This window comes from Fulmarus glacialis, unplaced genomic scaffold (genome assembly GCF_000690835.1).
Source record: "Fulmarus glacialis isolate BGI_N327 unplaced genomic scaffold, ASM69083v1 scaffold15659, whole genome shotgun sequence".
In the NCBI taxonomy this organism is placed as follows: Eukaryota; Metazoa; Chordata; class Aves; order Procellariiformes; family Procellariidae; genus Fulmarus; species Fulmarus glacialis.
The window spans coordinates 29,820-54,787 of record NW_009232749.1 but is presented as its reverse complement, the minus strand read 5'-3'; the positions used below and the strand labels follow the sequence as shown (position 1 = coordinate 54,787).

At 43.1% G+C, this 24,968-nt stretch overlaps 1 protein-coding gene across 1 annotated transcript in view; it reads left to right on the top strand.

The window, feature by feature from the left end:
* VPS53 (vacuolar protein sorting 53 homolog (S. cerevisiae)) overlaps positions 1 to 24,968 on the top strand; it is a gene marked incomplete at its 5' end in the record, with an annotated part of 64,573 nt that overhangs the window by 16,198 nt on the left and 23,407 nt on the right. The window contains 10 exons of the mRNA XM_009585055.1: positions 2,409 to 2,495; positions 2,777 to 2,892; positions 4,047 to 4,166; positions 9,844 to 9,922; positions 10,968 to 11,111; positions 12,251 to 12,393; positions 13,089 to 13,230; positions 14,811 to 14,912; positions 18,336 to 18,430; positions 23,431 to 23,673. Coding sequence (XP_009583350.1) covers positions 2,409 to 2,495; positions 2,777 to 2,892; positions 4,047 to 4,166; positions 9,844 to 9,922; positions 10,968 to 11,111; positions 12,251 to 12,393; positions 13,089 to 13,230; positions 14,811 to 14,912; positions 18,336 to 18,430; positions 23,431 to 23,673 — 1,271 coding nt within the window. The remainder of the gene's footprint in view (positions 1 to 2,408; positions 2,496 to 2,776; positions 2,893 to 4,046; positions 4,167 to 9,843; positions 9,923 to 10,967; positions 11,112 to 12,250; positions 12,394 to 13,088; positions 13,231 to 14,810; positions 14,913 to 18,335; positions 18,431 to 23,430; positions 23,674 to 24,968) is intronic.

The window sequence follows — 24,968 nt, the reverse complement described above, 5'->3', positions numbered from 1 at the left end:
CATGTGCAGGACCTTGCACTTGGCCTTGTTGAACTTCACAAGGTCCGCATAGGCCCATCTCTCAAGCCTGTCAAGGTCCCTGTGGATGGCATCCCTTCCCTCCACAGTGTCGACCGCACCACACAGCTCGGTGTCGTCGGCAAACTCGCTGAGGGTGCACTCAATCCCACTGTCCATGTCGCCGACAAAGATGTTAAAGAGCGCCGGTTCCAATACCGACCCCTGAGGAACGCCACTCGTCACTGGTCTCCACTTGGACATCGAGCCGTTGACCGCAACTCTGTGAGCGCAACCATCCAGCCAATTCCTTATCCACCAAGCAGTCCTTCCGTCAAATCCATGTCTCTCTAATTTAGAGACAAGGATGTCGTGTGGGACAGTGTCAAATGCTTTGCACAAGTCCAGGTAGATGATGCCATTTGCTCTTCCCTTATCCACCAACGCTGTAACCCCGTCGTAGGAGGCCACCAAATTTGTGAGGCACGATTTGCTCTTAGTGAAGCCATGTTGGCTGTCACCAATCACCTCCTTATTTTCCATGGGCCTTCGCATAGTTTCCAGGAGGATCTGCTCCATGATCTTGCCGGGCACAGAGGTCTAGTTTCTGGGTCTTCCTTTTTTCCCTTTTTAAAGGGATCCTCCGTACTTTGCCTCCCAGGGGTTCTGCATGCATGAGATCCTAAGTTGGTTTGAGATGATCCAAAGATTGAGTAAGTTTTGTGAGATTGCCTTGGCTTTGGATATGGAGGAGGATAACATCTCTTTTCGGAGAATCTTTTTGTTGGCTGGCTAAATCCTCATCTCTTCTTCTGGAGAATTCAGCAGCTCTGACTTCCCTAGGATCATGCAGAGAAATTAGCATTTAACATTAGTGCTGAAGCAAAGGGAAACATAGCAGTTGGCATCTGTGAAGAATTTCAGGTTGACTTTTTTTTTTTTATAGACCTATCCAAATCTCAGAATATGCAGGACAGTTGCTGCTTGCTTAATAGCCCACTTGAGTAATGTGCCGCAGCCGTGGTCTGGGACTGAGTACAGAGGCTATAGTTAAATATGTTGAAAGGAGCATTCTTTAGTTCTTCGGTTTGCACTTAATCCACATGCCTGTAAATGGAAGAGAAGAGAAAACTTTATTCTAAAAGGTGGCTAGGCTGGAGCCAAATGAGAAGGTAGGTGGTGGTCTTCATTTCTGCTATGGTTGTCCCTGCAGCCCATTTGTGTGTTCATTTCCCTTAGCGAACATGCTATATGATAGCTGTGTGACACTAATAGATAAAGTGTTAACTTTCACATGATTCAGAAGATATTTCAGAGGAGAGGTTTTTTTTCCCCCTCTGGAAAATGAATTATAAAATGTTTCCAACTTTTATACTTTTATTATAATGCAGCTCTGTTCCAGCAAAAGCTCCTGGCAGATAGTTTGCTCATACATTTCCAAATGAAGATGTGTTAAATTTATTTGCTGAAGGACCTTGTAGCTTGTGCTGTAACCTTGGTCATGGGACTGGATATAAAAACAGAGGGATAGAAGCCCACTTAACAGCGGGAAACAAAGTGGAGCTGGAGCTGGAAATGTTATCAGACTGGGAAGGCGAAACGTGTTGAATTACATCAGAAGTCAGATTCTGGACATGTGATTTTGGACATGTGGCTTCACTCATTGAATGCACGTGTTGTTCACGCTGGTTGTGTGAGGTCAGGATGCACCATGGTTGTATAAAGGGGACCAGATGCCCCGAGAAGCTTGCGATAAAATAGCACAAAAATCCAGGCGAGGTCTGTTTCCCGTGCTCGACCCTCTTTACCTGCTAAACCTGTGCCTTCTGTGCCTAGGAAGAGCCATTCCTCCTGCAGATGGGCGGGAGGCTGAGCTGCCCACCCTGAAGGAATCAGCAAAATATGCATCATGTTTTCCAACAGGATAATATCCTGCTAATTCAATGAGGGGTTTAGGCAAGCACTCAGTGTTCTATCTGTAATGTTGTGTAGTTTTTATTTAGAATTAACGACGAGCATAGAGGTTTTGTGGAGGTTTCATTTTCCTGCCCTGAATACGTATTGATCAGGAGTAAGTTCTACATATTTTTCCACACTTAGTGCGTCAAAATTTATTGCAGTAACATTAAAGCTATTCATAGTTCTTATTACAGAGGTGCTTTCATGGAATATCTCAATCAGATTTTGCTAGAGCATTATTGTAAAATGGGAACTGAAACCCTGATCCACTCAGGTTAAATATCCCAACTTGGTACATTGACTTTTGATGTGCTGACGATACTTTCTTTGTAAGAAAACAGCTCCCCTCCACTGCCCCAGCCCAGGGGCTGTAGGGAGCAACTGTGTATTTCTTAGAAGGTGAAAACTGAATGCAGGTTTTCTTTCCACTCTGACCTTGTTTTTTTTTCCAGGCCCTGGAAGAAGCCCAGAAAGCCATTCAACAGCTCTTTGGTAAAATTAAGGACATTAAAGACAAGGCTGAGAAGTCTGAACAAATGGTGAGCAGCAGTTTCTTTCTAGCCTTTGAAAGGGAGGGGGACACAGACTTTTGCTTCCAGTTCTCGTTAAGAAGGGAACATTTTTGTCTTTGGTCTTGCTGACTGGTTGGTAATTTGCTGTCAAGCATGTGTTGAACCTGTACCCTTGTCCTTGTGTTAACACGGCTGTAGAACCAACGTGCTTGTAGTCCCCAAGGGAGGAGAGAGCCCTTCTTATCTCCTTAAGATTTGTTGCTGTGTCTTGATGTTTAACCAGATTCTTGGTTTTTTTCATTCACTAGGTTAAAGAAATCACACGGGATATCAAGCAGCTGGATCATGCCAAGCGTCATCTGACCACCTCCATCACCACCCTCAATCACCTGCACATGCTGGCGGGGGGTGTGGATTCACTGGAGTAAGTATGTGAATTTTTAGTGGTACTTTGACGCCGCTGCTGAGTTTTTAAGTCTGGTGCAGTGCTCTGAATAGGTCTGTAACAGCTGCTTGTTTTTCGGGAGGGAAGTTTGCTTAATAGGTTGCAGTCTTGATTTTTGCTGGCAGATCCTTTCTGTGCGGCTCTGAGTGACCTGCAACCTATGCTGCTCTATTTAAGGGTTTGCAGCATCGATTGCTTGAATTGTGGTGTTGATCCTTGGTGATAAGGAATGAGTCTGACTTCATTAAAGAGTAAGACAGTCTGTGCAGTTAGGTATCCTCATTAGGGATGTGCTCTTCAGGGATTTTGGGGGATTTTTATCAGTCTCATGTCTTAAACTGGAATGAGATCTCTGTTTCGGAAAAGTCTACTCTAGTTCTGAGAATGAGTTCAAAAAAGCCTTACAGCTTGTACGGTGTATGAAGTGGGGTGAGATGTTTCTAATAATCCTCTGTGGGTTTTTTAATGTGCTTGAGGAATACACAGGCTAGGGAAATCCAGTTTTTTACATATTGCATCTGTAAAGTTGCAAGTCCCAGGCACAGCCTGTTCTTGGATTGTAGCAAATTCTGCACGAACACTGGGTTATTAAGTGTTCAGAATTGTATTTTACTTAGGCTGCTGTATTCATTGGAGTGATCCTAAAGGATGAAATAAAAGTAAATAAACTTGATTTTTTTTCTGTCAGTTCCCTGTAGAAGTTATTAACAGAAAAGGCAAGGCTAATAGCTTTTCAGCATAATGATTCTCCTCCCTGTGAAGCTTTAGCTGACACTTTGTGTGTGATGACAAATGGCTTAACTGAGGTCATTATAGTGAAATAACGTTTAGTGCCTCCGGACCCATACTGGGACGTGGATGCATTCAGTAGTTTACATGTTCTTTGCCAAGTGTTGCTTTTTACATTTATGTTTTTTGAAGTATTGTTAGATGTGTGCCAGATTGGTTTATTTTAGCATCAGTTAAGTGAAATTTTAATGCTGCATTAGAATGTTAATGAGGAGTTGTGTATTTTAGAAAAATAAATGTCAATAGGGACCGGCATGACCCAGTGGGGATGAGGTAACCTCTGGAATTACCACCCAGGACTTTTCATCGAACCTGCCTTTGTAAATCTTTAATTTCCTCTACAGGGCTATGACCAGGAGGAGACAATATGGGGAAGTTGCCAACCTTCTCCAAGGTGTCGTGAATGTGTTAGAGCACTTCAACAAATACATGGGGATTCCTCAGATTCGACAGCTTTCTGAAAGGTAAAATGATCAAACCCTGAGCACTTGCATGCTTGCTGGGAAGGAAAGTTAGAAAATGCATTAGGCAGAATCAGTTTCTCAAGGATGTAAAGGCTGGACATGGTCCTTTGAGCTTCTTTCCAGCCAAAACAAATGGGTTAAAATTGGACACAGTTTGCTCAAATCTTGAGCAGCCTATTCTGTTAAATAACAGTAATCAGTACGGATGTAATTCATGAATGATCTGTGCTTCTCATTGACTGGCTTTTAATTTGCCTTACCTGGAGTAATCTGTGGAAGTGCAAATTGTTTTATGTGATCTGCATGTGCAGGTGTTTGTGGTGAACCCTGAGGTGATGCTTCCTCCTGCTTTCTTAACCTCAGTGATAGAGTTCAGCATGAAGCAGAAATATATGCATTAGCATAGCGGTGCTTGGGGCCCCTTTCTGCCTTACTGCTGTCAAATTGCTGTTCAAACTGCATAGTTGCCCAAGGGTTTAAGCAGGCAGGATTTCTTTTTGTGCATTTGCCAAACTCAGTTATTCTGAGCACCTTGAGTTTCTTCTGCCAAAACCTGCTCCCATTGCCCAGTTCTGCTGAGATTTGAGGCTTATAGCAAATCTTCCCAAAATTGCATGCAGAACACCTGACTGCTCTAAACATTTATGCCGAGCCTGTATAGTCTTGATTTTCCATCTTTTGGTGCAGCTCCAACAGCAAGTGCCCACCATTCTCAGCAGTAGCCGGTGAAGGCTCGGTGGTGACTAAGCCACCAGATCTCCTAGGGTCCTGGCTTCATGTGGGACGTGGCAGCTGGGTGTAGAGGGAACAAGGCCCTCTCTGTTCTAGGGACCATTGCTGTCCCTGGCCAAAACCTACTCTTCCTCCTTTACAGCAGGCTTTATTTCTCTTACATCACAGACATGATGTTTGCTTAACAGCCTGCTGAGCAAACACAGAGCACAGCTCAGAGGTGAAAATAGCCTATTAACGTTAGGGATGAACCTTCTTAATGATACACCCATACCTGATAGCATTTCTTCTCAGTGTGAAAATTGCAGATCTATCACCACCATCCTCTTGATGCCTGAGATGACTTTGCTCGTTACAGAGGTACTTGAAGGAGCCTTCCAGGCACAGTAATTAATTTTTTTGGTGACTCCCTTTGCTAAGACAGCAGCTGGCTGCCTGTGCTGTTTAGTGATGGAAACAGTGTTTGAATGATTTGTTTGTAGTATTTTTATTTAAATCTGTTGGACTTTCTTTATGGTATAGATACCTCTTCCAGAAAACCCAGATGGAATCCATGAGACAGAGCAAAAGAAAAATCCACCCTAAATCCAGAGAGAGAGATGGGGCCTTGTTTTAACAAAGCATTTGACCATAAGCATTTGCTTAAATGAAGATGAACATCAAGGAAATATAAACATATGTCACTGCTTTTCTGAATTTAGGTGGTTGTCTATTCCAACCTCGTGCTCAGGAAGATAGCTGGCTTCATTTTCTTCCATAGTCTTAATGCCCTTGGGCAGAAACCTGCTGTCATTGGCCATTTTAAGGCCAAAATTAATTTAAGCCTTGGTCCAGGATGGTTTTCCCTTTCTGATGGATGATTGTTTAATACTTTTGTAGTTGCTGATAATTATAGAAAACAATTCATGCTGCTGCTAAAAGGCACAGTGGTTTCGAGTCATGCCAGAGAGACTAGCAAGGACACGGAGGAAAACTTCTTTTGTTTTATTCTCCCTTTAAGATAAGGATCTGAAAAGCTCAAGAAAGTCTGTTCCTCCTATTTTTAGAATTGCCTCGGCAGGGTTTTCCTTCCAGTGTTTACACAGGGAGAGTTGCACCATCTGGTAGCAATAGAAGCGGCTGCTTGTGGGGCGAAAGGAGAGCTGCACCCAGGGTGTTGCTGGGATCTCTTTACTGCTTTGACATCCAGGCAGCAAATTACTGCAGGGAGGTCTATGGCGCAGTAATATCTGATTTGGAGTTTGACTACACGTGTACCTATTAGGGCCCAATTTGGAGTTGACTTTTCTCTCTCTTTGCTTGGAAATACTTTTGTGATTCATGAAACATCAAAGGAAGTTTGCCTGGCTTCTCGCAGTGCTATTTTTAGACTGTGAAATTGCTGGGGTTTGATATCGCACAAATTTGGTTTAATGGTACAAGTGAAGCCTCTTCGATGTTTGTGAAGGCAAGAAATGCTTTAATAGATGTTGGCACAGACCTGTGACAATAGCTGAAGTCTATTATATACAATAAGTCTATTATATACACTGCTAAACGAGCAGATTCTGTTGCTTTCTTTATTAAAGAGCCTCTCTTTCTTGGTGTGAACGGAGTGAAGCCAAAAATGAACGGGAAACCATGGGAGGGAAAAGTGCCTGCTTGGTGTTGTTGGACGTGCTCTTTGTCATGGGGTGTTCAATTTAGGTTCCTGCTCCTAGATGCTGTGAAAACTAATGATGTGTTTTTAATGTTGCTTTCCACCTGTTCTGTCCCTTTGAAAATAACCAAACAAAATCCCACTGTAAGTATTCATTGGAAACCTGGCCTGAAGTCTCAATTAGTTGACTTGTGCTGGCCCTGTTGAGTGTTGATGTAAAACTATTACAACTCACATCCAAATGTAAATATTTTCCTAATCATGTTCCTAAAACAACTTCTTATATGGTGCATTGGAAGTTGTTTGTTGTAGTAAATAGGAATATTTTGTTATCACTCAATCCTCTTCTATTTTCTGTCTGTGGAGGGAGCACACAATTAGCGGTCACAAACCCACCCATGAAAGTGGTCGAGAATGCCTAGCAGATAGTGGAAAAAAGCCTGGAAAGTATTTAGGAGAAAGACGATTATAAGTTTGCCACAGAAAAACAGGCTAGCTCAGCCTCTTTTTATCTCTGCAAGCTGCCAGGCGTAGTTTAAGATTTCTGGTAGCTTTGGCTAAAGGAATTGCGGTTTCTAGTAATTTAATGTCATTTGAAACATAACAGTGGGTTTTCTTGTTTTTATTCTTTTAAAGGCAGGGGAAACAGAGAACAAAAGCCACTAATAATAAAACAAAAGTCAGAGAAACAAAAATCACTAATACTCGGGTAACCACAGGTTTTGGCACATGCGAGCAACCCCAGGAAAAGGCAGTTCCCTGCTGCGGCGAGCCAGGACGGCTGCTGCGATACCCCAGCATGCTGCCGGGGGGAAGCTAGTCAGGGAAAGATATCCTTATCAAACCGACCTGAGAAAAGATCCTAAATCTGGTACCAGCTGAGAGTGCCTGGGGTTGCTGAGCCTTAGTGGGTAATTCACTTTTTGCAAGTGGTTAAACACATACACTTTCGCACGTGCAGAAACGGTCCTTCAGCGGGGAACGCGCGTGAAGCCAGCCATAGGGTTAAGGCTTTTACTGCTGCAGTTTTCATTGCGTGAAGATTATTCTGAATTGTTGAAAGACTCACAGATTTCCATGGGGAGCAATAATCTCTAGTGGCTAAAGCAAGTGCCTTCCTGTGTTCTCTGCCTAAAGCGATCACTCTGTACAGAGATGGCATAAAGGTTTTCATGTTTCTGGGTGCATGCTCGTGGGAAAAAATAATTCTGTGTGTCTGTGTGTGTGTGCTTAGGTGAAGAGTGATAGTTACTGGGGGGGCAGTGAGGCTCCCTGTCATTGCTCACACATACCAAAACCTTTGGCTACTTTGATGTCTTTGCCCTATCCCTATCTTACAAAGTATGAAGAAGGAAAAAAAAAGGCTAAACCTCATTTTCCCTGTTTGCTTTTGAGAGATTTTTAAGCAGGACAGATTTTTTTTAAAAAATATATTTTTAACATCCTAGTTCAGGAAGGCACTCCTGCAAGTTTCTTAATTTAAGGATATGAGAATCCCCGTTAAGACTATCCTTAAGTACTATTCTGAATCAGAGCCTAAAACAGCAAAGCCCGTGGACAGGGCTTTTGACTGCTTGACAGTGCCTCTTTTAAATTTATTGAGTATTTAGGAATCTGGCTGCTGCTCTTTTCAGTGCCTCCTCTGTGCTTGCACTGCAGCTGTTTTTAAATGGGAAGGTCCCTGTAGCTCATTACCTGTACCACAGCTAACCTTTCCAGTTGTTTACACAAACTAATTCATTTCTGTGACTCCTAATACTAAAAACTTCTTGTTTCTTGGTTATTTAAAAGATACAAATTTTCAGTCTATGTTTAGTGTCTTTTTTCTTCTTTTTTTGTTTTCTTAAGGATCAGAGGGTTTGGTTCTGTGATTCTTTCTTACATGAATTACTAGTGCTTACTTGTGCAATTTAAGCAGGATTATACCTGTAGTTGTGGCTGCTGCACCGAGTTCCTCCTTATTGCTTAAATTTCCCACTCCTTCTATTTCATCATAGTAGTGAATCCCTTTTGTTTCACAGTTATGAAGGTGTTAACTGGGGATCTATTATACCTGGAAGGGTAGAGGAGTTTCTAAACATTCCTGTGAAGCAGAGAGCTTAAGTGAGAATTAAGTTTGACATTGCAGGCAGGAAGCTTTTCCAGCAAAATCCCCATAAATAAATCCTGGATAAGGCAGGTCATACATACAGTAAAATCACAGATATAAAGTTATATTTCAGCCATCACTTTTAAAGGACTAGAATTTTCTGCATTTGGCACCATTAAAGAATCCAGCCTATTCTCCATCATTGTCAGGTCATCTTGTAGTGTTTCGCTGCTAATGGACCTCAAATGGGAAGATTAAAGAAACAGATCATTCCTTGATAAGGTTGAGGAGTCTTAAACAAAAGAAAAATCCAAATTCTTCTCCCCACAGTCTGAACAAACATTTTCACAAAAGTAAATGTAGCCACCCTTTCTAACGTATCAATCTCAGTGGAAAAATCCACTGCTTTGAATGATCATTTTAGACCTTAAAACACTTCCAGTATAATAAAAAGTGATGGAAGAATTCAAGGGCTATAAGTGCCTAACTGTTTGCTTTGGCTCTTTCTAGTATGTGTAGGCATTTCCATTTCCCTAGAAGTATCAATTAAGCCGTATTGACGTTTATTTCTGGAAATTGGAAGCTTTATTCTCTCAGCTAAATAAAGAGCAAGATTGTGGTTTGTTCAAAAGTTTTCACGCATTTCATACCTTTGCTCTTTTATGCTTCTTAAGACATGAAGGATTTATAGGCTAAAACCACAGCCAACAGTATTCACATGGATGCATCTAAAAGTAGGTCGGGGCACCTGGAACTGTGAAAGGTCCACGATGAAGATTGAGACATTGTGAAGCTTTTTACGTGTTAGAAACATACTTTGGTTGAAATGTGGTCAACATACATGAATGTAAAGATAGATTGATCACACTGGCATTAAAGGAGCCCTGCTGATTTCTCAGCTGATTAACTGGCCTTTATTAAAATACTAAATTGCAGCAGGGCAAGAGCATCTAGGATGCGTTCTGCTACAGCTCAGGGATCAATGCTGTAGAGATGGAGTTGTCATCCCAGTATCATTCAGGGAGCAAACGCTCTCCCAGTTTTGACATACAGGCCTTCTTAATGTGGATGTTTTTCCTGAGCGTGCTTTTATGTCCCTTAAAAACCTTTGTGTAGCTGTTAGCGTTTCAGTCCACTTTGTAGTAATGTTTGCAGACAGCAAAACAAAGAAGTTGTTGTACCACCAGCAAAGCCCTTGTTTCCTCTGTCCTCGTCAGGGTGAAGGCAGCGCAGAACGAATTGGGACAGCAGATCCTGGCTGACTTCGAGGAAGCCTTTCCTTCTCAAGGTACAAAGGTAAAGTTCTCACTTCCCCTCTTCCTCCCATTGAAAAGTGTTGCTGAAAACTACCCGACATAATTGTCATCGGGTTTTATCTCATTTTACTTCTAGATTTGATCTCTCTCTGTTTCAGGAGTTGTTTTAGAAAGCAAACGAGTCTCCCAAGCTGTAGGGTACTAGGTACATTTCTCACTGTTTCTATCAAGTGAATGTGGGAGAGAAATGACACCCTTCCCCTGTCATGTTGCGCACATCTATTGCAGTGAGTTCTGCAAGCCAGTCGAAGAATGCCCCAAGCAATTGATGTGTGGCCCTGTAGACCAGAGTGGAGTTCCCTCAGCATCTCACCCAGGTTACTGGTTATTAAAGAAAACACTAGTATTGTCTTCCAGAATACCAGCTCTGCTGGCGTCTTCATAAAACTAGCAAGTACAGAAATGAGAAAACTATTTGGAACAGATCCTTGATGAAGGGCAAATCTCTGTCCATGTGATGTAGCTTCAAAAGAGCATTTTTTTTTTTTAAATGCTGCTAAATTTTCTGTCTCCTCCACTAACATCATGGTATACCAATACAGACCAGCAGATGCTACTTTAAGTGTTGCAAGTTGATCATCTCTAGACTGCTTTTTTCCCCCCGTTAATTTGGCCTTCAGTTTTGCAGAAAAGGGCCCATTAATTCCCCCATTAATTTGGCCTTGCAGTTTCGCTTGTCCCACTTGTCAGCCACTTCTCTTAGCTGTTCCTCAGAATATGTAGGATGATGCAAGGCTTTGCAGAAGTGATGGGACAACAGTTGTTTCTGTAGATGGAGCTGGCTGTAGGGAGCGTCCTGGCTGTTGAGCTGCAGAACAACTTTACGGCCAGTGAAATGGAAGGAGCTCAATTTTCATTCAACAGAAGAAAGATGCCTAAGTGATAATAAAGAGTAGCAGCAGAAGTACCAAAAAGAGAAGAATAATGGGAAAGGATAAAAACAAGATAACCTGGATACATTACAGTTTACAATCACCCATTCAGCTATTTAACCTTAAATAATTTGTTCCTATTTATTTTGATAGAGGCCTGGTGGACCCAGCAATGTCCTACGTGATGCATGTCTAGTCGCCAATGTCCTGGATCCCAGAATCAAACAGGAAATCATCAAGAAATTTATTAAACAACACCTCTCAGAGTATCTGGTCCTTTTCCAGGAAAACCAAGATGTAAGGGAAGCTTAGCAAACTACATTTGGATTTCACATTTTGCTCTGGTGGTGTTCACAAAGTTCACGTTTCCACAGGTTCCTGTGGTGAAGTGTTTTTAACCCGAGGGCTCGGAAGCAGTGACTTGCGGGTGTGATATGGACTGGCTGATGAGCTGGGAGTCAATGTCGTCTCTGCCAGGATGACTTCCTCCCACCTTAGACCTCAGTTTCACATATCAGCACTGGAAATGTTTTCCCCTCGTATAGTGAATAAATAAATTCAAGTTAGATATACTTTTGGGGTTGAAAATTTAAACTCTGAAAATTGCAAACCCCAAAACTTTGAAAAACAACAACACCTCCTCCCAAACAAACAAAAAAAACCCCCAAAAATGCCTAAAAAGTGGGGGGAGGGATTTCCAGGAAGTGGATTAATCTTTGTAGCTAATTTTTAAACTTCCTGTCCTAATGCTAACAGCTTTTTAAAAATTTACTATAATTATCTTGGATTTGATAAAAAACCAAACCAAAATCAACTTTGGATCAAAATGTATTTTAACAATTTTGAAATTTTGACAGTTAGTGACAAAAGAGGAGAAGAAGGCTAAAATGCTTCGTTTTAAATAGCATTTTTCCATCAAAGTTTTTTTGATTAATCTTTCTACTTTTTGACCAGATAGCCCTAATACTGGGGGGAAAAAATCCCATCCTGCTCATGTTGTAAGAATTCTTTTAGAAGTTTGTGGGTCCACAGTCCCCGGAGTGTGAAAACATGCTGAACGTGAGAATCCAGGAATTCCTGCATTCTCATCCCACTGTTGACTTTGACCTCTCTGTCTGCAAAACAAAGAGGGTGGGATCAAATGAATTATTATTTTATTGAGTTTTCAATAGTACCTACATGATTTAGGAGTACTGTTATCCTCATTCTCAACAGAACTTGCTCTCTTAATTCGCACAAGATAGGGTTTTCAGTCTGGCATGTGTTTAAACACTTTGAAGAATGACTGTTAGCATTCAAAGTATTATTAATAGTGGTCAAGTTAGCTTTGATCGATAGCCCAAGCTCCTCTGCGAAACTGTGGCAGCACAGTTAAGCAGTCAGGCTGAACATTAGCAGCTGCTGCTGTTAAAGATGTTGTTCTCCATCTTATTCAGGTGGCCTGGCTGGATAAGATTGACAGGCGCTATGCTTGGATAAAGCGTCAGCTGGTGGACTACGAGGAGAAGTACGGGCGCATGTTTCCCCAGGAGTGGTGCATGACGGAGCGCATCGCTGTGGAGTTCTGCCACGTCACGAGGTGAGTGTCTGGGGAGCTCACGATACTTCCCGGCAGAGTCACCTTCCTTAAAACAAAAGGTTGGCTTGTCTTTCACCAAATTGATCATGTATCCAAAGGACTTTAAAGGCAGTCTTCAAATATCTATGTAGAATTGTCCATGATTAAAAGCAAGTGAAGAGTGAAAACCCTGAGAAGTATCACTAAAACTGCGTGTACTGTTGAGAGAGTGAGATGATGCGGAAATCAATTTTCAGTGTAACAGAGGTAGAAGCCAGTAATATTAGAGGCCAAGTGAAAAAATGTGAGCTGACTGTGGTGTGACTGCCCTGGACCATGCTTTTTGCCAGCCAGGGGTGGGGGACCAGAGGAAGGTGCCAGCTTGGGCCCCAGTAGCATCATTGCCTTTGTTCTGGGACCCCAGTCAGAGACACTGCGCTTCCCAAGGGTTGATACTGGAGGCTTTCCTGGCTGCTGTGGTGCGCTGGGTGTGAGGAGATGGGGTCCTGTTACCCACAAAGCTCTAAACATCTGTGGTTATGTTTGAAATGTGATCCGTAAAGTGGTTTTGTGTTAGAGAGCGTCTTAGGAATTAGTCCGAATTTTGTGATGAAAGCGTCTCTAGGGAATAGAATGAATTACAATCTTAGGTTTCAGATCTTTCTCTTTATAGAAAACCACATTTGTTTTTTCTGTTTTCCCCCTCTCTCTTTCAGGACAGAGCTTGCTAAGATAATGCGCACAAGAGCAAAAGAGATTGAGGTGAAATTGCTTTTGTTTGCAATTCAGAGGACAACCAACTTTGAAGGACTTCTGGCTAAACGCTTCTCAGGTTGCACTCTAGCTGATGGGACAGTGGTAAGGGGATTTCTAAAGAGCAACCCTTTAGTCCACAGCTTCTTCAGGAGAAAAAAGCTCCCTCTCACACATAGCTATGGTAATGGGAGACTGTGAAAAGTGTCACCTGCAGCCTCCTCTTGTGCTGGCAGGTTAGAGTGTTTAGTGTGACTGTGCTTCGTGGGTTGTAATTGGGAAGGTGACTCTTGATCTTGCAGAGTGTGGTAGAGAGGATGGCTCAGGGCTCACAAGGACAGTATACTGATTGTGTACTTTTTGGGTTCTCCTGGGCCCTGTGCTGTTTGCAACTGAAGCCACATTGCTGTGGAGAACCACAAAGTAATTATGGCATGGTGACTGCATTATAATATTTGTTCTCTGCATGTCAATGACACATTATACTAAAAGTCCCGTCTTCTTTTCATTTCTAGTTACCACAAGTTCGCCGCATGGTACCATCTTTCAATCCCACATTGTCTGTTGGGTTAGTCTTACTTGCAGGGGCATTGGTAGCTTCTACTCTTCAGTGTTTCATTTGGTAGATTGTAAAGGCAGTGCCAAGAGAAGCAGCTCAGTGAATATCTCTGGGGTCATCTCTGTGCTTTTTCTGCCTGAAATCTCAGCCAAGAGCTCTGCCAGCCAAATGCCCAGGGGGCACAGAGTCCACGTGTGGCTCAGAAGCCACTGGTTTGAGGTTGGCTTCTCTGTCTGGCTGGTGTCTTGAAGCCTACTTGGATATGGTAATTCAGCCTACGAGGCAACCCTGCTGGACCTGTTTGTAATTTGCTGTGGATCGGTAGGTACCGCTAATTAAAAAGGGAAGTCCTGTAAGGTTTTCCTCCTGGCTGAATTTAGATCTCTGAAGAATATGGCTTTATTTTTCTGACAAATTTCATACGAAGTTTGCAGCTTTAATTAAATTGGCTTCACTGGGTTGTTATCCCTTTGGAGAATGTAGGCACAGAAGCTGTTATAACTGAGAAAAACAGAAGGGGAGGGTGTGGCTTGAAATAAAAGAAAATCCTCTCTGTCCGCCTCTCTGATGTGCCTAGAGGCTGTGACACTCTGGGTGTCATCATCTGACCTGTTTTATACACAAAAAGAAGGCCATAATTATAAATGGCTATCTAGTGAGTGCAGAGTGGGCACAAGCAGTCTGCAGTAATGCAGGATTTACTGCGACGGCAGAGTTTGGGGCCTGCTGTCATGTGTCCTCCCGCTGGAGACCACCTGCTTTGGAGTGCGTGGTTTGGGAGAGTGGAAATTTGACCCTGGTCAAAATGCCCCTTTCGTGGACGATTTGGGCAGAGCGGGTAAGCGTGGGTGCAAGAAGAGCAGGCTATAAGAGGGTGCTGAAGATGAAGTGTGCCGGTGGTGTGATGGAGAGGGAACAAGACTCAAGCGCTGTGGTAGGAGGGAGTGTGCTCTAACCATGATGGAGAGGCACCGCCTGGCACTCTGCAGTCACCTCTGTGCTTGGAGAAGACAAACTGCTGTACAGTGCTTTGTAGGGCTTAGTAAAGCAAAACATGGATGCAGCTGTGTGCCAGAGGGAACAAAACAGACCGTTCTCGAAGTAGCTTCCTCTTTTTTTTTAACAGAAGAAGCCAGAGGTGCCACCGCCCTCCACCAACCCATTTCTGGAGGATGAAAGTGGGACAGAGACAGATGAGATTGTGATCGAGAAAAGTGATACAGACAAAGTAAGTCTTTCAAGTTCTCCAGTTGTCAGTGAGGCAATCTCTGTGTCAAAATCTCTGGTGGTGCCTAAGCTTTTCCCATCACATTGATTTGAAAGGTTTGTTTTCACAGCAATTAATTTAGCACAGTTTTGATCCTCTGAGCAGCATACAGGCTCCCAGTATGACCAAGGTTTGCTCTGGCTCACTTCACTGAAACCAAAGCAATCTTTATTTCAGTTAATAGTCTGGAGACAATCCTGCCATGTGAGAGTGAGTTGGATTCTGTTCTAGCCCGTACAGCAACAGCTCAAATGTAACTACAGGATTTCTGTCAAAGAAAGATGAACTAGCATAGTTGGGTTTTCAGATCCCAGAAGAAGCTCCCACTACAAACAGTTGCAATCCATATTTTGCCTTGTCAGCCAAGCAAACTAAGTCTGGAGTCACCAGGCAACTCAATGAACTTTCAAGTGTCAGTTTTAGATTTTCACTCCAGATATGTTACTTCTGGGATTTTTATCTGTATAGTGCTTTTCATCCATTACCTCTGCAAAGCAGGCAACACCTAACCACTTGTAAAAGCACTGGGTTTCCAAAGCCCTCTCCTAACATTAAAGGAGTGAATAGTAAATGCAATTGTTTTAATTGGCACCAGTATCAAAGCCTGTAAGCCCCATATTTTTCACTCACCAGATGGACGTTTTCTAAGTGTTCGATTGTAAGTTGCTTGAGGCAGGTACCCTCTCTCTGTTCGGTGAGTTTACAGCCCTGTGAACGGGCCATTTACATCCTGATGGATGTCCAGGGCCCTAGGACCTCCTCAGATCCGTGCCCCTGGGGAGATTGGGGGGTGGTAGCTCTCCACCAGCACAGTTTGCTGCACTACATCCCCTCCAGGTTTTCACATGAGCAGGGCAGCCCTCTGCCTTCCACCTGCAGCAGAAGTCCTGAAACAGAAGGATTAAGCAAAGTTTTGCTCTTTCCATGACAGCTTAGACAGTTGGGTTTGGCTGGACTTGATCAGTGATCTGGAAGACAGAGATTGGGAACTTGGGGAGACACGTGCGTGGTGTATTTTTTGCGAAGAGCTTGTCTGTAATGGCTGGGAGAAGGTTGGCTCTGATGTGCAGTGTTGGGATGAGAGGACATACTTGGAGAAGTCAATGGTGCTAGAAGGCAGGTAAAGAGATAATTGCAATAATTAGGCTGCTTAGGGCTGGTTTTATTGAACAGTAGAACGCACTGTCCTGGCCAGAAGCAGTTCAGGTGCTTCTGAGAAGGGAACTGCTCTGCTCCCTGTAGATGGGGAGGCTGCTACGAAGCCATCCATCAAGCTATCCCTTGACATGCTGTTTGTGGTGAGGTTGCCCTCTCTTTCTGGGTACACCCTGTGTTAGTGCTCGCAACGCAGGACTCTGCTGCAAGGGTGGCTGCCTTGCAGGCGCCTGTCTGCCGAAAGGGAGCCCCGTAGGCTCCAATATTTCAGTTTCAAAGCACCAACAGCTGGTGGTTAGTGCTGGTGAGTTCATGTCGGAGGCCTCATCTTCTGCTGTCACTAGCTGAAGAAGAGAAGAGGCAAGAAGAGTTGAAGATGAAGAGGTTTGAGTGGTAGAGCTCTTCCAAGGCATTAGTCCGGAGAATTCAAGACACTTGGGAGTGTTAGAGGGAGCACAAGAGTTTGGGGGGGGAAATCCATGTTAAAAAAGAACCTCTTTTAGTGATCCTAGCCGTTCGATTTAATCTGTTTACTTTGGATAGTAATGAAAGGAAACTGGGCCAGCTGCAGACCTCCTTACTGTGACAACAGTAACCTTTTATTATTTCCATCAAACTCAAGGAGGAAATAGCTTAAACATCTGCAGCTTTTGGACAGGATTGCACACTCAGAAATACAGCTTCACTGCTACTGTTAAAAGATTTAGTATTCTCTCCACCAGACATGCTGGGAGCAGCATGATGCAAAGACACCAGCGCACACACAGAAAACCAGTCCTGCATTAGGAGTTGGCTCTTCCAGCCTGGTAAATAGTAAACATCGTGAATCTGCAACCTTCTGTTGGCGCTGCCATCCTGGAGACTTGGCGAAGGGAAGGTTTCTGTCATTACCACCTATTGTTTTCTCCCGGCTCCGATGAGCGTGTGCATCCGGCAGAAATGGGCAGGCACTGGCAAAGGGGCTGGGGTAGAGAATGCTGGGTGGTGGCTCTCTCCCAAAGCTGTAAAAACTTACATTCTCTAGTCATGCTCTTAGTGAGAAGGTTAATGAAGCCAGTCTCATAGAGGTGGTCTGGTCTCCATAAAACTATTTGCTCGCTTTAGGTTTGCAGCCGTATGTTAGTATTCATTGTGTCTTTGACTCTTAATTATTTCTGAGAAATGCTTGCCTTGTCATTCTTTGCTATTTCTGTGAATGACTTTGTGCCACCTCCTCTGTCATTTAGGAGAGTATGTCATTTAGGCTCTCTTGTTTTGCTTTTCTTATGCTGAAAAAAAATTTCAGCTGGAAAAATTCGTATCTTCATTGGCTGGGAGCTGATCCTGGCTTTTTGCAGAGAGAGGCAAGAATTCCATTCCAGACTCACTGCAGCCCTCTTTGCAGGCAGTGAAAAATCGTCAGCTGGCCGGGAAGCAACAAGAAAAATTGTCTATTGGTAAAAAAAAAAAAAAAAAAATTAAAATCTAGCTGTAGGGCAAAGGTGAGCTTAAAGGCCCTGCGCAGCCCGGTACTTAAACATGCACAAATTTAAGCATATGAGTAGTCCCAGTGGCTTCAGTGAGATGTGCTTGGCCACTGCGCAGAGTGCAGTACTGAACTAAAATGAGAGTAAACCGGATGACTCCCAAATGGCATATGTGCCTGATGCTCTAAATGTGATTTTAAAATAGAAGTCTTTGCATACCCAGAAACATGTTTCACAGTGTAATGTTGCCTGTATAATTCCAGCTCTTCCAGTAATTACATTCTGTTTATCTAAATAAAATTCATCCAGATGAAGTCTGTAACTTTGAGTTATTATTTTTAATGTTCTAAACTGTAGGGATTTTTCAATGTTGCTTCCAAATAACTGCTGCACTAGTCTCCTCTGAAATGAATGTTACTGTTCGAAGAGTTCAAAGAGTTCAGCAAGGTTTTATTTACAAACTGCATTAAGATTCTTCTACTGAAATCTGTTTGCATGGGGCAGCCTTCTCGTTAAGGATAAGAATATTTTACAAGAGCAAAGATAATTCCTTGGAATACTAACAGCTCTGGAAGAGCAAGGGAAGACTTGGACACACTGACGCTGTATATACTGCTGATTACATGCCTTTGATTATTTGTCAGCAAATTAGTGTGTTGTAATATTTCTAAAGACTTAATATCCTTCTGCGCTGTTGCATTACTATTTCTTCTAGGTCTTACAGGGCAGGTTTGAAACCAACACTCTAAATGTTTTCTTACAGCCAAAGAAGCCAAAGGTCCCTGACAATCCTTTTCATGGCATTGTTTCCAAGTGCTTTGAGCCTCACCTTTATGTGTATATCGAGTCCCAGGACAAGTGAGTAACCAGCATGCTCTTTTGGGTCTGTTTGCTTTTGAATGTGAATTACAGCTGGATTGTACTAGATTCTGTACTCAAGCTGCAGAAAATTAATTTCTTGAAAGTCTGCTTTCTGCTTTCATCAGGAGCAGTACTCATGGTTCAAGAAAGTTAGAATGAGTGGGACCTTTGCTTGGGCAAAAATGAGCGTCCAGAGGGCTGTGGATGTTGGTTTCATCTGTAATTGCAAAGGCCTGCAGGAATGATGCCCACTGCCTTTCTGCGGAAGAGGCTTAGTGTTTCTGAAATTGCTTCTGTTGCCTCTGCAATTCCCACTGCAGACATACGCCTTTCTTTCGTCTCATGTCTTCCACAAATAGTAGGTTTGCTTTTTCTGTAAAATACACATGTGGCTTCGTGGCAGAGGAGTTTCAAGATTTGCTTTATAGAAATAAGTTATTTGAGATCCTTAGATGAAAGCTGCTGTAGATGAGCTGGGTATAAGATAACATTATCATTGCTCACAGATTGGGGCTTTGACAGAAGCTTTAATCCCTAGAACCCTTCTTCATCTTCCTCTTTGACTTGCAGCAAAATAACTTGAATGAAAGGAGCTTTCAGCGTAGAGCTCTGAGAAGTTTTTAGAGCTCTCACCACACTTTCTTGTGCACCTTGATTCACACCAGGGTTTAAATAACATCTCTGTAGCAACTGCAGTGCCAACTGGGAGAGGAGATAGTTGAAAAAGGTTTAATACAGTCTTTTGGTGCAGGTTAGTGGCTGGAAAGGAGAAAGAGGTGCCTGCCTCATGTAACTCATCTATCTATGTCCTTCTGTCTTCCAAGGACTTACACATGAGAGAGTGCGTAACTCAAGGCTCGTAGTGTCCTGATTTTGTCCAAACTCCAAGATAGCCATCTTGAAAAAGGTTTCCCATGTCCTATCAACCTTTTATGCTTTAAATAAATAAATAAAACCTTGCACAATGGTCTGTCATGCTGGGTTTAGGTTCCGCTTTGCAGTGTAACAAAGGGAAACAGATATTTCCCTCCCCTACCCTCAGCCCACTGAGCGCTAACTTGTTTGAATATTTCTTCCCTTCTCACTGGGGGCCATTTTAATCCCCGTTTTGGTAATTCTACCCCACTGCACTCCTAGCCCTTTCAGTTGCTTCTTTTTTTTCCTTTTCCTTTACAATCCTGAGATGTTTTATATTAGCTTTATAGCCAGAGGCTGCAAGGAGTTCAAAGAAAAACTGCCACAGTATTCCCCATGCTGCCCCTGTCTGCCAAAAATTGCTTTCCTTACGATTTTCTCTCTTCTTCCCCCTTTGATTGAACTTTGGAGGAATCTGTTGCTGATGTCTGAAAATGAGGAGTTGCTTAGATAATTAATTGTATGTTTGGGCTCTGAATAGTGAGAGTAGTGTGACAGTTTTGTTCATCATTGCCTTAAGTCTATGGCAGAAAGCAGCCTGGACCTTTTCTCCTGAAAAATTGTTTCCATACCCATTTAAAGAAGCACAGTGCCAAAATCTGTAGCAATTTAAGAGGAGACACCTGAAAGAAAGACTTTAAAGATGCTGCTCTCCACCCTTATTAGCTGCAGTGTAAATATCAGATTTCTTAACAGCGAAGCAGGTTTCATTTCTGCCCCTTTGGGATATGTGTCTTTAGCTCTTCTTTGTGGTCTGTCAGAGCAACGTACACGTGTGAGCTAAGCCATTCTGATGGAGTAAAGGAAGAGATCTGTCAGGTCTGCAGTGTTGAGAGTATGCAGAGCCATGGTTAAGTGTGCTAAAATGCATGTGTGCGTTCTGATTGTTCGGAAAACTGGCACTTTTTCTTTGTGGTGTGTGTTTGCGGCCTCATGAGCCAAGGGGCTTCCAGAATGCCCAGTCCATGGAAACTATCCTGCAAGTGGTCCAGGTGTCTCAATGCCATTGCCCTTCCCCAGTGCCCAACTGATATTGACTGTTCACATCACTGAACAGACTGACTAAGCCCTGCGTTCTTCTCTCATGCTGCTGAGGAGTTGCCTAGTTCCTCTCGTGATTGCCAGAGATGCAGAAAAAACACTGAATAGGTTGAGTGAAAGAAAAAAGGAAGAGGGGTAGAGGAATGAAAGGATTTAAGAACCAAAATAAAATTCTCTTTACAAGCTTTCACTTCGTGTTTTCTCTTGGTTTGATTTGGAGAGTTCTTGCTCCCAGTAAATATGCTACTGTTAGGAAATGCCACATCTGCGCTACCAGAGAATTTGCTATGAGCTTTTTTGCAAAGTCTATATAGAGAAAATGTTCATTTTCTGTAGCTCTCCTGCCTTCATGTTTCATCTCCCAGTAGCTTTTTTTTGCAAAATTCTTTGTGCTCCCATTGTATCACACAAAGTTTGTTAGCCTTCATACTGTATTCGGGCCAACTGAGACTAATGTGAAAGTTTGATTGACATCGACTGAGGTGTGCATTAATAATATATTAGTTCCCTTGGTGCACAAGGTCCTGATTTTTGCTTGTATCAATCCCATGCTGAAATAAGAGCAGTCCTCATGGCCTGCCTTTGACGGGCGGTTTGTCCAGGTTAGGATCAGAACAAGCATGAAGCTCTAGCACTGCTCTCCCAGCTCTTTTGGGCAGCTGCATTTGCTCGTGCATCCTGGTTGACAAGACCTTGGGGGACCGGTAAAATGTAGATACATTTCACTTTGCCTTGGAGAAGAGGAGAACATGTGGAGTAAGCATAAAGAAACAAAAGCCATTGACATTCCTCACTGCGTCTTGAGACTGAGAATGAAAAAAACCAGTGGCTGGTGAATGCTAAGAAAGCTCCGCTTTGTTGCCCAGAATGGAGCAAAGCGCAGATGCAGAGGTGGAAATGCAGCTGTTTAAATTAGTGGGACTTTTGACAAGGAGCAAGCCACGTCCGCTTTACTCGAGGACCTGAAGGAATGCAGCACTCGTAGCACATGTGAGCCCTCCTGCAGCAGCCATCTGCTTGGCTCTCCTACAGCTACGGGGGGAGGTATATTTTGCTCCACTGTGGTCGAACACAATCAATGCTTTGGTTCAGCGTTCAATTGCTCGTGCCAGTGTAGAGATTTATCACATCAGTTGAGCAGCCTGATGTTTTTACAGTTCTTGTAACAAAGCCGAGGAACTGTGTGTGTATGTGGAATCAGAGCTCTGTAAAGTACTCAAAGCAGCAAGCAATAAGCATGAAAAAAGGGGCTACTTGTCTTTCCAGTAGCCCTTGAGCCTAGCGTAAGCCAAAGAACCTTGCTTGATGATTTAAAGCCCTGATATTGCCAACACATTTCTGTAGATTAGTTTGGCCCAGCGGATCATCCGTGGTAGGAGCTCATCCGTTTTGGTGCAGCAGCCTGTAAGTTTATCAGGGAAGAGCCAGGCCACCTTTTCCACTTGTGCAGCGTTTTGAGTTCTTTGGTAAACTCGAATCAGAGAGGTTTTTCTCTTTCACAAGACAAAAAGAAAGAAAGGACAGAAACTGGGGAAAAGTTTTTGTCGTTGGCGGGTTTTTTCCCCCCTTTCGTTGGCAGAGGTAAGTGAGAACGTGCTAAAGAGTGGCAGCCGCTGTGCCGTTGGTGCTGGCGGTAAGGCCGTACCCATCCCAGGAGACCCTAGTGCAGCCTCTTTGCATGAACTGGGCTGCGCACCCTGTGAGCTGGCCTAAGACTAGGAGAACTAGGAGAACATTTCAAGTTGAAACTCTTTGACAGGCTTTTAAAGAAGTTTTCATTTCTATGGACAGCATTGCAATTCTGTCCAGTAAGCCTGTTGCTGAAAAATAATGATAATATATTAACTATAAAGTAATGCTTTTTTTTTAAATGATAGTTCAGTTTCTTGCGGGAGTTTCAGTTCAGGTTCTCTCTTCTCCCATTCTCCTTCTGAGGATTTGGCTTTCTACTTAGGTACCCTGGATCATGGCGCAGCACAGCCGTTACACCCTCAGCGGTGAAAGGGAAGGGGAGAGGTGGGGCAAGTGGAGCCAAGACCGTAGTGGAAACGGGAATATAAAATACAGGAACTTCACAACTCCTTTTGGTCAGCGGCGTGCCACTCTGCCATCTGAAATGTCTATATATTCCTTAAAAGCCAAACTTCCTTGTGGCAGGATGCGTGTATTTGTGCGTCTGGGGGAGGAGGTTTATTGCTGTAATTGAGTTCATCTGGCAAAGGTTACTCCACTTAGCTGAGCTCCGGGCAGGAGGGCTGGTCTTTGTCCTGACACGGATGTGCTGTCTCTGGAGGAGTAGGACCAGAGGAACTCCCCAAGATCAGAAGACATCTTTGGTCCTCTGCCATGCTAAAAAGCCTTTTTTTCGTGATGAAACAGTGGAGTGGAGGTTATTGTTGCCTAAAGACCAAAATATTTGAGTAAGGACCAGGTTATAATGAATCATTGGAGACAATAGGAGGGCTTTTTGTGCTTTTAAGAAGAGTTTAAGTAGGAAGTGCACTTTGCGCTCATGCGAAATAAAACTTCTTTAAAGGATGTGTGAAGTTGTGCAAAACCAGGTGGTATCCAAATGGGACCAAGAAAAGGCAAATGGCACACCATTTTTAGCACATCCCTTTAAAAGCCGTATTCCCCGAGGTCTGCTCCAGAGGCTGCTGATATGGGAAGCCCGACTGTTACTTTTGCCGGTGCCAGGAATGAAACTTGAGCATATGCTTTATGCACTTGCATCAAATGTGCTGAACCCAGTCCTGGCAGACCTGCGAGCTTTTATATGTGACTGGAGAACAGATTGAAGCTGCCACTAAAACTCTTTGAGTACAAAAGGTCGTTACTCATCGGTCCTGTCCGCGTTATTGCGTGAGCTTTGTGCTGAGAGGGTGGAGATAAGAAAAGGCTGGAATACCCAGCTGCTAAAATCTGAATGTGTTTGCTGGTGTCACAAGACAGGGCATCTGGTTTTAAGCATTATTCTCTCTCTTCCCTCTGTTTCCTCCCCCAACATACTAAAATATCTTTCTATTGTTCCCCCACATCAGAAATCTCGGTGAACTGATTGACAGGTTTGTGGCTGACTTCAAGGCTCAAGGTCCCCCCAAGCCCAACGTGGACGAAGGAGGAGCCGTCCTGCCCAGCTGTGCCGACCTCTTTGTGTACTACAAGAAGTGCATGGTGCAGTGCTCCCAGCTCAGCACAGGCGAGCCAATGATAGCCCTGACCACCATATTCCAGAAGTACCTTCGGGAATACGCCTGGAAAATTCTGTCTGGAAACCTGCCCAAGTGAGTTTCGCTTCCCAAACGCTGCAGTACCGTCTGGTGAGACATTCCAGTGAGGAGCACATGCTTTGTAAAGATAATTAATAAATACATACTTGTGAACATTTATGTTTCACTGTCAAAGAAACCATCTAGCAGCAATATGACTACACTTACTTCACAGTTTTCTCAAAAGTTCAGTTCGCTGTACGGAGAAACAGCAAGAGACCAAATGGACAGTCACAGGCGTTGTTTTTCTTTTTAGGGCCCCTGGAGGATAGCTTCATATGTGGTTTTGATCAGCAGTCAAATTTACAGTTTCTTGAAGTTCATTTTGAAATGCCAGCCCAAGTCTCTTCACAGAGGTCTGGCTTTCAGAATTGCACTTACCCTGCCACTCGGGTAACAAAGTCATGCTGTGATTCTTAGCTGCCTTAGCTCAACGTTATACATATAATAATTTTAATGAAGGTGGTTTATCTGTGTGATGCTAAAGTGCTTACCTGTAACTCCGTCTGCTCTGTAACATTTTATATACGTATGAATAAAATATGTTGATGTAAATCCAGTGAAAATAAAGGAAATCATTATGGGTTTACACCAATATGGGTAAGTGTACAGGCTAAAGGAGCTCCTTGAGATATTGCCAGCCTTAACTACAGGTAATTTTGTATGCTATTTACCATCTTCAGTTTGTTTCCCTTGTAAACCTGGGAGCAGCAGAATGAATTTCTGAAACCAGTAAAATCTTTTACAGATGTAAGGGGAGAGTGTTACATCCAGACAAGTGGAAAGATAAATTTAATGTGCATTCTCCATCAGACCTCAGTTGCATTCTTTATACACATTTTTTTGTGTGCTCCATTTTTGCTGTCCAAGATAAATATCACTGTCCTATTTTTTTTTAATGGGTTTGGATTATAAAGAGTTGAGAGGTAGGGAATTTCCTGACTCTAAACTGTTCTGAGTCTTTCTTTGTTGATACACAGCCGTTAATCACTGGAAAACGGTGGAAAGAAGCCACATCTTCTATAATTTACTGTGTTGCTATCATCAGTTTTTTAAAACAGATTACCAAAGTTTCAAATGCATGTTGACATCTGTTTAGTACTGAGAAGATAAATATGACAAGCTGCCTGATAGTTACTGAGATTTTTCTGTGATCTTTAATTAGATTTTGAGTAACTGGCAGTGAAGGTGAAGGTAGTTGGGGAAAGCTGTATTCCACTTGCATCCTAAGCCGCCATGTCGTGAATGAGTGAATTGTCCTTTTCCTGAAGACTTGGTATCGAGTTCTGTTTGTCTTTCTAAAAGATATT